The 17,476-nt window shown below is 50.1% G+C and overlaps 4 protein-coding genes across 4 annotated transcripts; 2 read left to right on the top strand and 2 right to left on the bottom strand.

Moving 5' to 3' along the window:
• Nucleotides 1-1,026: 1,026 nt before the first annotated feature.
• EsH8_X_000562 (uncharacterized protein) lies at nucleotides 1,027-2,877 on the bottom strand (the record flags this gene model as incomplete). Its single annotated transcript, XM_083274650.1, has 3 exons — nucleotides 1,027-2,499; nucleotides 2,554-2,688; nucleotides 2,749-2,877. The coding sequence occupies 3 exons, from the start codon at nucleotides 2,875-2,877 to the stop codon at nucleotides 1,027-1,029; spliced, it is 1,737 nt and encodes a 578-aa protein (XP_083120042.1).
• A 1,921-nt stretch (nucleotides 2,878-4,798) lies between these two features.
• Nucleotides 4,799-7,513, top strand: EsH8_X_000561 (bZIP transcription factor; the record flags this gene model as incomplete). The annotated part of the gene is made up of 3 exons (XM_083274649.1): nucleotides 4,799-4,946; nucleotides 5,056-5,917; nucleotides 7,147-7,513. The coding sequence occupies 3 exons, from the start codon at nucleotides 4,799-4,801 to the stop codon at nucleotides 7,511-7,513; spliced, it is 1,377 nt and encodes a 458-aa protein (XP_083120041.1).
• A 4,714-nt stretch (nucleotides 7,514-12,227) lies between these two features.
• On the top strand, nucleotides 12,228-13,559 carry EsH8_X_000560 (fungal specific transcription factor domain-containing protein; the record flags this gene model as incomplete). The annotated part of the gene is made up of 1 exon (XM_083274648.1): nucleotides 12,228-13,559. The coding sequence occupies one exon, from the start codon at nucleotides 12,228-12,230 to the stop codon at nucleotides 13,557-13,559; it is 1,332 nt and encodes a 443-aa protein (XP_083120040.1).
• A 610-nt stretch (nucleotides 13,560-14,169) lies between these two features.
• Nucleotides 14,170-15,225, bottom strand: EsH8_X_000559 (CDP-alcohol phosphatidyltransferase family protein; the record flags this gene model as incomplete). The annotated part of the gene is made up of 3 exons (XM_083274647.1): nucleotides 14,170-14,562; nucleotides 14,616-14,992; nucleotides 15,054-15,225. The coding sequence occupies 3 exons, from the start codon at nucleotides 15,223-15,225 to the stop codon at nucleotides 14,170-14,172; spliced, it is 942 nt and encodes a 313-aa protein (XP_083120039.1).
• Nucleotides 15,226-17,476: the final 2,251 nt, after the last annotated feature.

The following is a 17,476-nucleotide window of genomic DNA, read 5'->3' as shown; positions in this document are numbered from 1 at the left end:
TCACTTTTGAAGCCTACAGGATTATACAACAACCATAGTCAACCAGGTCACTGTGTACAAGTACTCACTTTTAAATCAGATGAAGGAGTCAAGAAATGAGCTAGAATCAAGCCTTGCTAATTTTGAGTCTCAAACCGAAGATTAACGCGATTCCTTGGCGAACACTGTATAAAGTGCAACTGAGGCTTGAAAACCGGATGGAGCCAGGCTCGGTATAGGGGCCTAGTTTGCACTGGTGACACAAAGAGCTAGAGAGGATTTAATGATGTTAATCCGTTGATATATATTCCTGGATGAAAGTTGCATTGTAAAAGCTCGAAGCGGAGAATACAGAAGGAAGGTGGTTGATACTTATGGAAAGCACCCGTCTCTCTGAATAAACTGTATCATAGAAGCGGCGCGGTAGATTATACTATGGCTATTGCACAGATTGTGAGTTGGTTCTTGTACTCAACTTGCCCTGCATGCTTACGAGTAGGCAGTGAGCTAATATCTCTGTACGGGCGGTGGGACATCAGTCCTTCTCAAGAGATAAAAATCTTCTTTCCCATTCGGATGCGTCGATGTGAGCTCTGATATCTGGTTTGACTCTCTAACGCATAGATGTTGCATTTATCTATCTTGAGAACAGCTTTGGTCTATAATTCGGCAATCAGCGGAATAAATACATGCATTAGAAAATGTAAGTAAGTTATTGTGACTCTGCATGTCTCTGTGGATAACTAGCTTTGTAGACAAGTCGAAAGTCTAATGGAGGCTCGACTGACGTATCACAGTAGAGCAGCCAAGCAAGAAGAACTTGTATCTGCGTTCATATTTCTCGAAATGGAGAGGAATTGGTGTTCACGGTTCAAAGAGTTACTGTCAGCCCTATCATCATAGGGAAAGAGATGGAATATTGTTATGCATTCAAAATGAATAACGTTGACTATGTTATGCTATTTGTTTGCTACTGCAAAATCATCACAGTTCCCCGATGCGCAATATGACATGCGAAAATCTACTGCGCAGCTCCTCGTCCTCAACTTAAGGCGGGAGCACAGTCGGGACAGGGGGACGGGTGGTCGTTCTGGGCAGCTCGGGCACGACGGGCGTGGGGATGCAAGCGCACGCACTGCTGACCCGCTCGACAACGTTCCTGTTCTCGCCGCCACACGCCTTGGTGGCATATTCGGGGACCAAGCTCTCGTCTTCGTGCAGGCGCATGGTGAAGTTGCCACAGAACTCGCCAGACTCCTCCAAGCGGCCGGGGATGTGCTCCGCGCGCAACGCGCGCAGGCAGTTGTTGGCGTTGCAGACGGGGGCCTTGGGGCACTCCTTGGAGGTCATCTTGACGACGAAGCTGCCGCGCTCGATGGTGTGGACGAAGATGAAGCCCGACTTGAAGTTGGCATACGACGACCAGGAACCGAGGAAGGCGACCAGACCGCCACCCTCCTGCTCGTCGTCCTCGGGGTAGACGTCGAAGAAGCCGGCCTCGCAGATGCTGGCGCCGGTAGGGTCCTTGGTAACGCTGCTGACGTCGAGCACGTTGAGGCCGTTGCCGTAGTTGGATTGGTACAGGTACCCGCCGACAATGTACTGGTTGTGGTCGATGGAGCGGGTCTTGCCAGCGTAGTTGCCAGTGTATTGGGGGTTCTCCAGGTCGCGGATGTCGAAGATGTGCGTGGTGGGGAGACCCTGGGTCATGGGGCCAACCTTGGCATCACGCTCGTCGAACTCGTCATCCAGGAAGAGGTATTCTTGCCACGTCTCGTTGTTGACGACACCCTGGTGAACGTACTGGGCGCCGGGGTAGTCGGTGATGGAGATGATGTTGGTGACGTTGCCCTTCTTGTCGGTGACGTCGTAGATGGTCAGAGTGTCTTCGTTGTAGCCGTAGCAAATGTCCCTGCCGAAGTAACGCTCGTCGGGACCGCGGTAGACGAGGCACTCGGCGTCGTGGACGTAGCCGTCGCCGGCGGCACAGCCGGGACTGGTGACGTTGGTGGGGTCGCTGATGTCAAGGAAGATCAAACCGCCGCGGCAGGGCAGATTGTCTCGGACACGAATGGTAGCGTTGCCTCCAACAGAGCCGCAGGCAATGGCGTAGTTGAGCTCCTGGTTAACAACGATGTTGTGGGTGCGGCCGACGGGAAGCTCATTCCAGTGGCCCGTGAGCTCGGCTTGAGTGAAGTTCTTTGGGTTCGCGGGGTCGAGGTCGAGGATCTTCTTCATGTCGAAGAACTGAACACCGTGCTTGATAGCCTCGGAGCCAATGACGGCAATGTCTCCGACGATACGGATCTCTCTCCAGTTTGAGCCAATGGAGTCATACTGAGGAAGACGGCCCAGGTAGATCAGCTTGCCCTCGCTAGAGATCTCGGCAAATGCGGTGCCATCGTACTGTCCGATGGCAACGAATTCTCTGCCGTCAGCGGAAGTCCAGCCCCAGGAAGAGGAGCCTCGTCCACCCCAGCTGCCAAGAGCCTCGTGTGACAGGAAGTGGTACAGGTCGATCTGTGGATGTCAGCTATAAATCCAACACAAACTTGCAAGAACCTCAAGGCTTACGTTTCGGCACGCAAAGGTGTTGTTGAAATCTCCCGGGATCGCAGCAGCGAAGCCATTGACACACGGCGTGTAGCCGAGCTCGGGATAACGCGCACTGTCCATCAGGCCGGCTTCCATCTCAGCCTCCCATTGAGCCTGAGGAAGGAGTAATTGTTAGTGCCAGTGACTCTATGTGTTGAATGCGACTACACGAACCATTTTGATGCCCATGATGCGGTGGTGAACCTCACCGGACGCATATTCTGCCTTGGAGCCAGCGCCAGCTGCGCTGGCCAAGCCCACCATGGCAGAGCCGAGAACGGCCACAGAACTAATACGGACCATCTTGACGCTATCGCTATGTAATAGCCTCAACAACTAGTACTGCGGCTTGTAACGAAGCTAAAGAATTGATGCGGCTGCAGACGAGATCCAGAGGAAGCTTCATAGAAGGACCTTCCATCTATAAGTACTTACACGTCGATCGCCCTTCTCTTGGGCGCAAAGGCCGGTCATCATTGACGGCTTCTCTTGTCCTGCATGGCAGACGTTAGAGTGGAGACCGCCATGGCTTTCGTGATATGGAGAGGCTGGAGAAACCAGGACGTTTTGGCAACGAGATGCTACCGTAGATGCTTGGCCATTGGGACAATATATGATAAACAGATCTTGGTACCATAGGTTAGGGACTGCGCTGACCTTGGCATCTTGGCTACTTACTTTGTTAGGCAGGTGCATGGCCGCACGTATTTTAGCAGGTCTGGGACCCCGCTTTACCCCGATTGCGCGACTTTGGGGCACCGAAGACCCGGGGATCCGGCCGCGCTTAGGCGACGTATTGACACCGCACACCGATACAGCAGGCATGGAAAAGCATGACGACAGCTCGCAACTGGCTATCTTAAACCGCAATTTCGAGAAGGATTTTTCAATCACGAGATCCTCAGCTTACGAAGGAGGTAGGCGCACCGCTGGGGCGCATTATGGGACTTTTGGTAGGTAGTATGCATCATGCAGCAACGGCTCTTCCAGTGAGACATGTCAGCGAGACATGCGAACTTTTGTTTTGTTGATGCAGACGAGGCAAATTCGCCTCGAAGGCTGTCTACACGTGGATCAAGCCAGCGGACGGACATTCACCAAACAGATTCTGGTAGGTAGGTGAATTTTCATGCGGGTAAATGAAAAGCCCGACGTTGTCTTTCGTCAGCCTATGTTCCTTCCCCCAATGGCATTCCCCTCTTTGATTGTTAGAGGAGGACTAGAACACAAAGGAGAAGAGGTTGGGATAAGAACTTAAAGGAACGAAAGAAAGAATGAAAGAAGAATGACATGCCGATCTAGGTTAACGGCCCCTGCCTCACAGGTGCTTATGTGGCTGTGTTTTCATTCCATTCAGGCACCACCCAGAATGCGACTTGGCACTCACTTGCAAAATGACTACGGTATCTATCCCATCGACCTTTGTGTGCAGCGCACAAAGGCAGTGGCGACATTTGCATATCTTTTATGTAGGGACAGTTATGCAGCACTGTCTACTTTATCTGGCTTCCGACCCCTGATTTCAGCTACTCAGCTAGCGCGAGCTGATTGACACCAGCCGAAACCATTGTCAAATCAGATTTATCTGACGTTTCCCAGCACTGGACTACCCATCAGTGCGCTAGCGTTAGTGCAGCTTGGTAACGGCTTTGATTGGCTCACACGAAGCTGAACCATGCATCCTAAGAAAGCAAAAGAAACCTAGGTGGTACAGTACGGATTCCCATTTATCACGACGAATTGCTTCCAATCTCTGTCTCTGTGGAATATTTGGAAACGGAAACCAGCATCTGTCTTTAGAATTCATGGGACGTTGGCTAAGCAAGAAGGTCCAGTAGAGATCAAGGTTCGCCGCCACGCACACGTTGTTGATGTACAACAGAGCCTAACGTTGAACAGACATAGACGAATTTGTGACTCGTTACAAGGAAGAACGATACTGTGTATTGTTGGCAAACAAAGTTCAACTTGACGTCACCAGCGCCATCGGCACTGTTCGGTCAATCCAGACTAACTGAGATTGTCCCTAGATTTGCTTTTGTCTAGCCCCAAAGCTATTCCCTTGTCCGCAATCCGACTCCAACACCAAATTCCCACCCAATCGCCCCCCGGCGCGCGTCCATGGACCCCTTCCTCCAGTCATTTGCCCTTCCAATTTTCTACTTTCCCAGAAGAAAATCCCCATTGTCTTGATGGGTGATAGATGCAGCACAATCAGAACGAAATGGCCGAACGACTGATGTTGCCGCCTCTATCAAGCATGGTTCAACCTGCCTTGCGGGGGTTGGAATCCAGCGAGGATAATTGGAAGGGCAAGACAAGCCCTGCAGAGAGAAGAAAGATCCAGAACAGGCTCAATCAGCGGACGTGGAGTATGTGGCACACCCCCCTCCTGCAACCTGCTTACGCTTCCTTTGATATCGCCGCCTCGATGGGATCTTGGCTCCCGTTCCCCATGCTGACACGCCAATCTTGCAACAGGACAACGGCGGAAGCTGGAAAAGCAGCTGCGCCAAGGAGCGGCCCGAAAATCTAGTACGGACGAAAGCGACATCTCAACCACGTCGCCCTCCTCAGCCCTCGTGCTGAGCTCGAGCTCGACCTGGGCGACCTCACCAGACTACACGGTTATTGCCGATGCGCGAAAACACATCCATAACGAGATCGGTGCATTTAGAAAAGGGTCGCACTGCAGTTCGGGCCGGCCGTCGTGCGCCCAGACCACGCCGCTGATGGCCCTGGCGTACATTGGTCGGGAGCGGCAGATCATGTACATCCAAGAGGAGGATATGGACGAGCTGTACCGCGTGTTCCTGCAGCGGGCGCAACAAAATCGGAGGAGTCCGAGCCCGGACCCGATGGCGGATTCGCTGCTGCCCCTTTTGCAGTTCAACCTTTTCCGGGGGCTGATGGATAACATGAAGATGCTGGGCTTCACGTTGTCGACGGCTTGTGACGACGACTCCATCTCCCCCTTTGGGAGCAATCCTTCTTATAATATCAACACCGTTTTTGATATACCGTCATATCTCAAACCAACGGAGACGCAGCTGACGGTTATGCACCATCCCTGGCTGGACCTTTTCCCGTTGCCGCGCCTACGGGACAACCTTGTCAACGCTGGGGACGACTGGGACGACGAGGCGCTCTGCCTCGACATGATAGGACAGGGGGGTGCACCGTCCGGGAAGGGTGGCATCATCCTGTGGGGGGAGCCGTGGGATCCTAGGAACTGGGAGCTGACGGAGGCGTTTGTCAAGAAGTGGAGGTGGGTGTTTGCGGGATGCGAGGAAATGATCAGGTCATCCAATTACTGGAGGGCCAAGCGGGGCGAGAGGCCGATGTGCGTGAGGGTATGACGAGGCGATTTCCAGCCAAATTTGCAGTTAATCGAGAATGCCACCTGCCATGCTTCTCTCATCACATGCACATGGAGCAATCATGCCGTTGTAGCCAAGTCTAGGAGCTCGATACGTAGAAGTGACGGAGTCTTGGCAGAGACCTCGAGGCCAGGCAAGTTGATTTTGATGGCCGCTCAGGCAACAGATAGGATGTCCCCATACCTTGGCGGACGGCCTCGTCTAAAGATATTCCAAGGATCCGTTGGACAAAGGAAGGCGGAATCTCCAAGGCAGTGTTTCAAGACCTACTTGCGAATGTTGAGCGAAGCCTTACATCAGCTCTTTCCACGCATCGCGAGCTAATGTGCTGCCCCAGATTTTCGCCGGCCAGAACATACTCTTTTCTCCGGAATGTGGACTTGACGGCAGCCAATGCAATACACAGAACCTCGATTTCGCCGTGTTTTCAGTGCCCTTTGGGCTGTCATATCAGATTAATCCGATTTAATTAGGAAAAAGGCCTACTTGAAATACTTGTGATGAGCAATGCAGTCAGTTTATGGCCAGACCAGCCGTCCAGGTAATAGAGATCTCGGGCTTCACTAGCCCCACTCCGGCCCGGGTTGGGGGCCAAACCCCCGGCCGTCGTATCCGGGTATTAGTTGAACTAGGTACGCGCTGTGGGCGTAAGCCTCCCAGGACGGTGTCTATTCAGTGATGTGAACTGAAAACTACGTTTGCCTTTACACAGAAGGTAAGATTCAGACTAACCTGAGCGACTGTGTACTCTTTCCGACCGTTCAGCCTTGAGCGCGTGCAATTTATGACGCAGATGCTTACTGCATAAGAGGTCATATACGCATGGCGTAGATGCGACTACTCTACGGCCTAGAAATCAATCGAGCGAGAGCAGCATACAGCATGGTACAACACATCAAAACAAACGCGTCGTGAAATCATCCAAGATCTGTGCGGCACAGAAGTAAACACCCTCAGCATAAAGCTGAGGGCTCAGCCGTCCACTGCCCAATCCCGGATTTGAATTATTTCGACGCCTAGTGCCTCAGGTCGTCAACAGCGAAACAACGCACCTCAACGCCGCCTTCATACCGCTCTCAGATCTCCTCGTCAACGAAGCCCTCGGTCGTTTCTGCTCCGGAGCACTTGACCACCCGTAGCCCAAGCCCTGCTAGCGCAAGGAAATCGAGGCAGTATGGGAGCTCTTGGTCAGGTACATCTGCATGGACCCATCTTCGATTGAGTTCGTCCGGAACACTATCGAAGGGCTCGGGAGTTTTATCCAAGGCTTGATGTTCCGGCCGGGAGACAACGTGGCGATACTCGACTGCGAGCACTCAAACCAAGCGTTTGGATGGCTGACACTGCGCCCGGCTTGGTTGGAAGCCAGACTCGTCCCCACGGACCCTGAGAACCCGACGGCCGCGGATGCAGACACCTTCGCCCCCTTTGTTGACGAGAGAACCAGAGCAATCAGCATCGGCTCCATCATGTTCCACAACGGACAGTGGAATGATGTTGCGGACATCTGCTCGGTGTACAGGCCGAGGGGCGCCCACGTCCTCGCCGACCTAACGTAGCAAGCTGGTTTCGCCGACGTCGATATCTGGGAGCTGGGAGTCTCTGTGGCGGCCTTCAGCCTGCACAAGGGGCTCAACATCCCAACTAGCTTCGCCGCACTGTATGCTGATACGAAAGTCATCCGAGAGATGGATCTGATGGTGCGATCAGCTCACCCGCCGCCGTAAGGTGCGCCACCCGGGTGAGCGGGGTGAGCAGGGTGATCCAGGCACCTTTACAGGTTACAGACTAGGAACCAAGAAACCTGTTTTCTAATATGTACCTCTCTGTTCAGTAAACCCCTAGCTTGTTTATGCATTCTAGAAAATAAGAATTTAGTACATATATCCCAAGATTGGCAATGCCAATAGCGGCTTTATATTTCACATCAATATAAACCAGCCAATGATAAAAGTGCTACTATATAGGGTCATGACAGGTGAGGAGGAAAACGAGAAGGCGAGTAGCTGCGGTACGTGGCGCCGGTATACGTCAAGAGCAAGGTTATATTAATGAGGCAGCGCGCCATGTTTCTTACGCTGCGTGACGTCAGGCAAGGCGATATATTTTGCCTCTCGATGGCGTTGACGTGGGAAGATGTCTTGTACAGCGTCGCGGTCTGATTATTTGGTGAAGGAGGGGGGGATACTTTCAATGCGTCATAAAGGTTGCTGCTGGGTTTATTGATATTATGTAGGGGAGGCAGCAAGCAAGGGGGTTAATGAAGTTGGCATCTTTAAACGGGCGCAGTTTAATGGATAGCGATGGAGACAACCCCTCGCAAAGGGTCCTACGGTAGTCGATAGCAATAATCTATAGTAGGGGCTCTTGTTTTCGTCATCTCTATGACAAATTCTGCGCTCTGTATCAGATTTTCAGGGCGCACCGATGAATGTGCATTGGTTCAACGCCGCGTACGTTCTTTTCTGTTTCCGTCACAGAGGTAGCTCTAGGTCTCTGTTGGAATCTCTACCCCGACCACCCGAACACTTCCATAGTTGGCGGCTCTGGAGGTGTTGAAAAATCGCTGGGGCTCCCTATCCCTGCCATTCGCCGAGTGTAATAGATATGTTCCACTACTATTCTTTACCAATTTCCTTTCCCTCGCTGTTTCTCTATCCTTCACCGAGGGGATGTGGGATGATACTAGGACAGTAAAAATGGACTGGCTCGGGTCGAGGATTTTATACCAAACTCAAGAACTTTTCTTTGGGCACCTGTCGACCAAAGATATCTCTAGCGCCTGCGTCTTCTAAAGGTCTTCAGCCCGGTGCGAGAACACACAGCAACCTCGCGAGCTCGGCGACTTTAAAATTTTAGCTCCCACACAGGTCCGATGTGTCGCATCGTTATCAAATATATATCTTTGGTCACGTTCGCTGTAAAATAACTGGTCATGAAACCTGGATCAATGCATTTGCGTTTCTTTTGCGAGTTAAAACTGAGGCTTGTGTCGAGTTCTACCACGAGAAGAATATAAGCAACATTGCGCCCTGGTGGTGGTGACGAGCGGAAGTTAGTAAGGCCTTACAGGTAGGAAACATTCCAAGGCGCTTTATAATTATCTTTCGTCCGAGGTGTCACTCTGGCTAGCACTTCCTTGATTCTGTTCTGGCCGAAGCTTATGACGGCGAATGATAAGCCACAACGTTCGTATTCGGAATTTTGATTGATTGATTGATTGTTGTGTCCGTCGCTGATAGTGACCTTTGCCTGCTTTGGTGTACCGTTGTATCTCTTCCTTGAAGGTGTAGGCTTGAGATGTCGTCCATGAAGTAGAGTGGCTAGTTCATGAACTCAGCTGCCATGGGTTCCATATAGTATGGTTTGCTGCTGATATCTTGATCCCGAAGAGAAATGGATAAAGCGATAGTCTCGTCGGTCACACGTCAAGGCCATCTATCTGCGATGATTCGGTGGAATGTCGAAAAGGGAAAAAAGCGTGTCTTTCTGATTCATGCAGACAAACCATCTCCGCCCCAACCAACTCGCACCGCAGGATCCGCAATGGTGACCTAAATCCAAACCTTAATTAAGGATTCGTTACTTTGCTGGCGTGCGTAAAGTCAATGCGAAGCTGAATTTGCCATTTGACTTCTGACAAAGAAAAAAGGTGTAGTTGTACCAGGGGAAAGACGAGAATTTTCTAAATATGTCCATCGCCCGGATCATTGTCTGGTTTGTGCTTGCAGGCTGTGTTTCTTGGTAGGTTTGAGGTTGGTATTGAATGTGCCCATTTTGATGATTTTGCGATAATGACAATAGGTTTTTGACTTTGATTCTCAGGTGCGATAAAGTCCCTAAGCTTGGTTTCGGCAGTCTCGTTGTACGACGGAATGGACTGTGTGTTTGAGGAAGGTACAATATCTCAGTTTCGGAAGATCTTCTTACCCTAAGGTCCTTATTCATGTATGGGGAATTTAACAGCGAATCCTACTCATGCTACGTTTAAAAATCACGGCTTGTTTGGTAGCTAGTAATATCAGTCTCTATCAGAGACCTTAGACCCTTACCTGACTATATATTTAGATGTCAGCAGCAATATGTTCAGGTGGCACGGATTATTAGGCAATCCGCTTTCTCTCACCCAATATTTTTTATTAACTCCTCCAAGCGGGCACCATCATTCCTGCAAGGGTGACTGGAAAAAACTACAGCAATGCAATGACGCCTTATCTTTGACTTCTAAGAGTTATATCTGCGCTATACGGTACCCAGCTTAGACTAGCAATGAGTGGAGTGAGCGGCGCATCCACTGGCATTTTCTAACAGCTATGCGATTGACTTGACACCTGGACCATCGCTGACAAATCGCCTATCAGTTGTCTATTGGCGGTGCCAAGAAACCTGACGGAGTTCTGTGCCCATATCAGCAAATTCCACTTTTTAACGAGTATGGTAACACGCCACTGGTACAGTGCTGGTCTTGTTCAGGAGTCTATCCCGACTCTATTCCGTACGGCTTAAGGTTCCCCGTTGAGCTCTCCACTGGCAGTTACGCCAAGTATCGGCCTGACTCATTTTGTGCCGATCATCAGTGTGCTACCTTTACGGCTGCGGGTGCCCCATTTGACTGACGTATTTGAGGAGATGCGATTGGCTACTACAGCGCATTCGTATTGCGGAGATCTTCATTGGCCCGCAAGACCAGTGAAAATAAACCAATGCCTGGATAGCAAAAACTCTACTCGATAGTAAAAAATGCCACTGGCGACGTGTAAATGACAAAGTAACATCGCGATCTTGCTTCCGGCTAACCTTGTCAGGTTCGTTCGGGATTCATGCAGTGCGGGAAACAATCCAATCAAGGTTTAGCCTTTCCTGTCAAACATGTGTACAATACAAATTCCGTTTTGACAGACAGCACGGTTGAAGAATAGCGTCTGTGTAGTGACTATCCGGCATTCTTCCAATTTGTATTCTTCACCTTTAATTCATCAACTGGAACACATGTTTTTGGTAAATGTCCGCGTAGACTGACGGGCTGATACTCCGATCTCTAATATTTATGTCTGGTATCGATGCAAAGGGAGGGTGGCAGTGATGCTAAAAATCTATCCTTGAAGGACCTCCAGAAAACTTTTAATGTTAGAAGACTGCTTACTTGGCGAGATTCAACCAAGGCTTTCAAGAACTCAAGACATTGAACCGCAAGAAGAAAGGTGGCAGGCAAGTAATCGGGTACATGAGATGGATTCTTGCAAAATACAAATCCTCTAAGTGCTCTCTAGAGATTGCCGCCAGGGTACAGATTCTCGCTGGGCCTATCCCGCCAAGGATTAAAACTCTACGCTCAAACACTGCTACTCGAGTGGCTTAGAAATCAATGTCAGGGCTTGCATAACCTCGCTATCGACACCTATTTGGGCCTTTTCGTTACCCTCAAGCTCCATATTTATGATAAGTCTCTAATGAAAGTGTGGGCATGATCGTGTTCAAGTTGAAAATCTGTTGCCTTCCCCTTGCCCGCGCGGAACCAACTCCGGGCGGGATGGTTTGTGTGCCAGAACTAGGTTAGGGAAAATCCAAGCGGGTCTCTTATTAATTCAAAATGTAGGTATCGTCCGAATTTACGGAAACCCGCGCGGGAATAACCCCTTTTCATCCTGCCATGCCCTCGTTTTTCTTGTTTTCCTTCTTTTTTCGTGGTTACACATCATTCTTTGGCTATTCCCGCTCGAATCCTGACGACGGCGGCTATTTCGAAACGCAAGAGACTCGAGAGCGCAGAGCTGAACGATGCCGCGGGAAACGGCGAGCTGCTGGACATGCCGCTTACGCCATAAGAAATGCGACGAATCACTCCCCGTATGCAAAACCTGTGCGAGTTTGGAGATTACCTGCCACTCAACCCGGAAAATGCCAGACTGGATGGATGGCGGAACGAAGCAGCAGGCCATGGCGAAACATCTCAAGGCGGAAGTCAGGAGAAGCGCCAAATTTCGGAGAGCGAGGAGAACTATACAACGCATCGTCGGAGACACACACGTTTTTCATGGCGACATATTTGCGCCTAGTTTGACTTCGGCAATGTCTTTAAAAATTCCTCCGCGACCTGTTTCCGCCATCAGCGATGAGACCGAATATACGCCAGGAGCTGAAGAACCTCGACAGTTCTCAAATGTTGAACCGCCACCTGGCACACCGACTTGCTTGAGGTCGACCGCGTTGGTTCAATCGGAAACAACAAATGGCGTATCAACGCTGCCTACCGAGTTAGAGCAAACATTTATCATGTCTTATCTTGACTACGTGTTCCCCGCGCTTTTTCCGTTCTATAATCCTTCCCTCCTCGAAGGGGGACGCAACTGGGTACTGGTGCTTACACTAGCAAACAAATCACTCTCTCACGCCACCACGAGTATTTCATCCCACTTTCTTGCTGTGGTTCCCATACAACGCCGCATGGAAATGCCTACCTGTATGGCTCTATTAGAGCGAGAGATCCACGGCCAGGTATCAATGGCCATGCGGAAAGCGCAACAAGATGTAAAGGAGGTTGCTCAACGTGGGGTACATGGAGATTTGATTACAAGCGTGCGTCTGGTTGACAGCATTGTACATCTGTTGTACTTGGAGGCCTGTTTCGGTACTACTGAAACCTGGATACTGCATCTAGACGCCGGGATTAGCTTGTTCAAAGAGATTCTCAACCAAGAAGATATCGGTAATGAGTTTGGGGCTTCAAAATGGACGGCGGTGTGCAAGCAGATTGGGCGATTTGTTTACCCAGGCAAGGAAAATCCCCCGCTATGGCCTATTTGGACTATTGATCAAGCTGCGCTTCGATTCTCACTGGCTACTCTTATTATTCAGGATCTAGTGTCTAGCACTTCACTTGCCCGAGTACCCGGTTTACGAGTCTACTATAACGATATCCTCGCCGATGAAGACGATCCAAAAGAAAGTCCAGACCGAAACTATCGCCTTAGTCTTGAAGACTTTACTGGTTGTCAGAATTGGACCGTGAAAGTGATCGCTGATATTGTCATGCTCGACGTGTGGAAGGAAGAGATGCATAAGAGAAGAACGTTGTCAAGTCTTGAGTTGTCGAAGAGAGGGGCCGAAATCAAGAAAAGAATTTACGAAGGACTCTCTCGGGTTGCCGACATCAAACCCAAGGTTAGAGACCACAGGCCGCCATGGCTAGCCGAACCGCAACAAGCCGAACAAGAGGCATGGGCGTGCCTTTTGGTTACACAAATCTGGGCACACGCAGGCCTGATCTACCTGCACGTTGTTCTCTTAGGCTGGCAACCGGAGAGTACGGAGATTTCTCAATCAGTTATCCACAACATAACATTGATGAGCAAGTTGGCAATACCCAAGCAGCTTCACACACTGGCCTGGCCGCTATGCGTCACTGGATGTCTGGCTCAAAGGGAGAAAGAGGAGGAGTTTCGACGTATTTTCGAGCTCATGGGAGACATTTCAATGTTTGGCTCAACGCGCCTAGCGCAAGAGATCATGGAGGCTATTTGGCACCGGAGGGAGCGTATCAACGCGGAGCATTGGGATATTGCAGCGTGCTTAAACGTTTTGGGCTGCCGTGTGTTACTAGGATAATTACAACATGATGAAATAACGCTATATACCTTACGATTACGACCTAACAGTTAACAAGTTAAGAAGAAAAGCGAACCTACTCGGCGGCAAAGCCTATGTATAGTGCCTACCAGAAAGCCTGATGTATACATGACAACATAGCTAGAAGAACTATATGGAGTCGAATCTCTCACAATCGTGTACTAGTCGAGGATGAGTCAGACGAGAATATGGTAGATCGTGTCTTTAAAACTGGCACCTAGGATTTGTGTCCTTTCATCTTTGCAACTGAGAAATTGCTGCATCAACCTGGGCTAGTCTGAGCTAGCGATGAGCTGGAATGAACCGGCATTATTCTGCTTGAGCTGATCCAAGAACGACAAGGCCTCTCCTCACTCTCGTCATTCTTCAAACTTGGACATAGTGAAGTAAGTTCATCCATTATTATACTCGATTCGTCCTCTCGGCTTGATGACATCATCTTCCCGCCAACCGCCGCCCAAATATTGTTCGTTCACTGGCTCCTATAGACTGTGTGATAAAATCCATCTTGTTCAAGACGAACCCTCGTTGAGGAAGGGGTATGGCACGATTATTGGGGCCCCGCGTCTAGCACCGCCTTGTGACACTTCTAGATGCTCTTGTTCGCATTTCTGAGCAAGCCCTTCGACCTTCTGGCAGCAGCATCGCCCTCGGCCAGCCACTTGCTCGCACTGACGAGCTGTAAGACGTTGATGATCTGTTTGGCGGCCATGCCAGGGGCGCTGATGTAAGTAAGAACCCGCGGCCAATAAGAATCAATCTTGTTTGCGCGGGCAAGCTCGAGAGCTGCGGCGCTGAAGGGGTTCAGAAGGACGCGGCTAAGCAAAGACGTGCCGACCTGCGCACCTGCCTGGGCTTGTATGGCTTCCAAGTTAGATAGGGAGCTGAGCAGAGACGGCGAAAGAGAAGGTGACGAGAAACTAAGCATGTAAAGGGCGATAAAGAAGAGCTCGTTTAGCGTGCATAAGGTGAAGAGGATCACCTGGGGAATCAGCAAAGTGTAGCGAATGGGGGCAATTTTATGGCATCGCGAACCTTGTTGGTGTAGTACAAGTGTAGAATCTTGCTGCGGCTCTCGTCGATGTTCTTGTGGCTGCTGTTGGATCCTGCCATGGAGAGCGTGGCGTACATGTGGATGTAGTGGCTAGAGAAGTCGAGTGAGAGCAGCATCTGGAAAGCGATGGTCCAGCGGGGGAATGCGCAGGACAAGAAGATCAGCAAGCACGAGGTTGTGCATCTGTCTGTCACCATGTCCAGCACAGCGCCGAAGCGCGTCGATTGATTGAACGCACGCGCAGCGACTCCATCGAGAGCATCTAGAAGGCAGGATACGCTGTACAGCAAGGAGCAGGTTCGAGGATGGAGGGGCATATAGTAGAGGGAGGCGATGGCGAGGACAATACGAAAGTACCCTGTGGTGAGATTCTGGTAAGCGATGTGTTGGAAATCGCTCATCTTGGCATTCAATCATACCGATGAGGTTGGGCCAGAACATGAAGATGTTCTCCTCGAGATCATCTTCCGAGACCTTCGACACAGAAGACTTATTGCCATTTCCGTCTGATGTGATATGTAGGGCAGGTTCCTGGATTGCGACCTTGGGCGATTCGCCAGCAGCCTGGCGCCTTGTTTGTCGTACCGACATGGTGATGAAGGTGTTTTTCTTAGCTGCCACTACACTGGTACCTAGTTTACTTGGCAGACGATTTCCGAGAAAGGAAGCGCGAGTAGCAATCGTAGATAAAAACAGAGGAGATGCCGGCGCTGATGGGGGATACGATGGGACGAAGTGGGCGGTTGAAATTTGTTGAAGTACCTTGGTTTACTCTGCGTTGCTTACCTGGCCTCGAGGAAATGGATGCCGTACGCACTATGCACTACGTACCTTGTGCTTGGCATGCCTGGGCAGATGACTTGGGCCTTGGCAGTCCGGTCAATTACGGCGGTGCTATCCTTCTTGTGTTCAGCCTTTCTGCCTTCCAATGAGGTACTTGAAAGTGTCCACCGGCTACGTAATGTATTTCCTTTTCTTTGATTCCGCGGCCACCAACGGCGATGGTATGAAGTGATCTTAATGTGTGTATGCTTCTCCCAGCTGTGCCATGCCCGACCCTACGCAGGACCCGCACTAGCTTACTAGCTAGTGGAATGGGGTGGGGATCCAGGTGCCAACCCAGATCAGGGGCGGGTTTTTCTTTATTTTCTTATGTCATCCAGATTAGAGCCCGTGCGAGGCCTGATCAAGGCTTATACTTAGAGAGAATGGAACATGGACTTTTCCACACAGGAATCAGACCCCGAGACATCGTCGTCAATGCGCTCAACAAGGACGCCTGATCAGCCCGCCTACAACCCAGCCTGATCAAGGATGACTTCCAACACTTAGATCGGACGCCCATCACGAGAACACTACCCTGATCGAGGCCAAGAAAACCCGATCAGACCTATTTACATCTGCTAGAGCAAGTGAACATGAGAGATAGGGAGCTTTCTGTCTGATCAGGGTAAGGCTTACAGCTGTAGGCACCCCTGATCAGAAACTCATGTTCTGCTTTGAGGGGTGTTGTGGTGTTTACCTGTGCACCGCGACTCCTTCAGAGTCACCTTACATCTCCCCAAAACACTTTCACTAGTTCAGTCTTATGTGCATACGTATCTCATTAATTCTCACAACCTGCAATTGCCATGCTCTGTCCACACCAACCGCCCTTGTGAACTTTTGACGGAGAGTCTTGGTGGAGTAGGCCGTACCAAAGTCTTCACGGGTGAAGCGCCAACAGGAGGCTAGTATAATCATACAATTCGTGTTTTCCAATGTCCTGTATTAATCAACCTCCCCTCCAAAAAGAAAAAAGAAAAAAGGATAGGACCACAAAGTGGGATGCTGAGTTTCTGACCTTCCAGTCCCCAGTTGTCAGTCGACTCAGAGAGGACACAGCAACACCCACGAACATGAATGACAATGTTATCATTAAAACGCAGTTAATCATAAATTATTTACTATACGACTTTCATCTTAGAACAAAAATTTATACCAAGCGCCCTGAGAAACCCCTCGACAAGCTGCTTAGCTTTGATTGTTGATTGTCCACCCTATCCCCTACGCCATCACTACCAGTTTGGCGACCGTTACTGTCCATTGGGATTCAACCTAGGCGGTCTTCTTTCAGCACAAACCCTACCATGGAAATGCTGATCTTGACATGTCAATGAAACATTTACAGAGTGTACTCAAATCATTAACGACCACCAAGGACTTCCTTTAGTCAGGAACGAGTCCGACGCCCCATTAATCCGAATTCAATGTGACGTTCGGCAGGATCTAGAATTTACAGAATGCTTTTAAATACATATTTACATTCACAACTTTGCCAAAACTTGTCGATATCCGCAGTTCTATCGCATCACCCGTGACTTCGTGGCAAGGATACTTGTTTACATTGCCATATTTTACATTATTTCATCATGATCTTCAAATGAGGGCTAATAGTCAATCGATTTACTGCTACTTACCGGCAATCAACGGCCACTCTTGTCCACCCTGACCCTCCTTGCGAAGCCGCCACAACTCAATTTGCGACGAAAGGCGGCACTGCGACGTCTTATCGTCTTCCTAACCAGGTATGGATGTGCTTTGGAGGTGACTAGAATCACAGTTATTACTATCGCTGTCGCTAATCTCGGCACCAGCATTGCTTGTGCTGTTACTTTCGTCTTCGACTGTCTCTTCTGATAAATCCATGCAAGACGGATGGTTTATGGTAAGGAACCGCGGCGTACTCGATCCGGACGACTTCGACGTCAAAGAAGCCGAATGTAGACTCTTTTATCAACCACAGTGGGACCAAATAAGTAAGGAACGACGGGGCTCTAGTCAGCTCCAGAAATATCTTGGT

The sequence above is a fragment of the Colletotrichum jinshuiense genome, chromosome 10, assembly GCF_051148585.1.
Source record: "Colletotrichum jinshuiense chromosome 10, complete sequence".
Classification (NCBI taxonomy): domain Eukaryota; kingdom Fungi; phylum Ascomycota; class Sordariomycetes; order Glomerellales; family Glomerellaceae; genus Colletotrichum; species Colletotrichum jinshuiense.
This window is presented reverse-complemented; position numbering and strand designations above follow the sequence as displayed.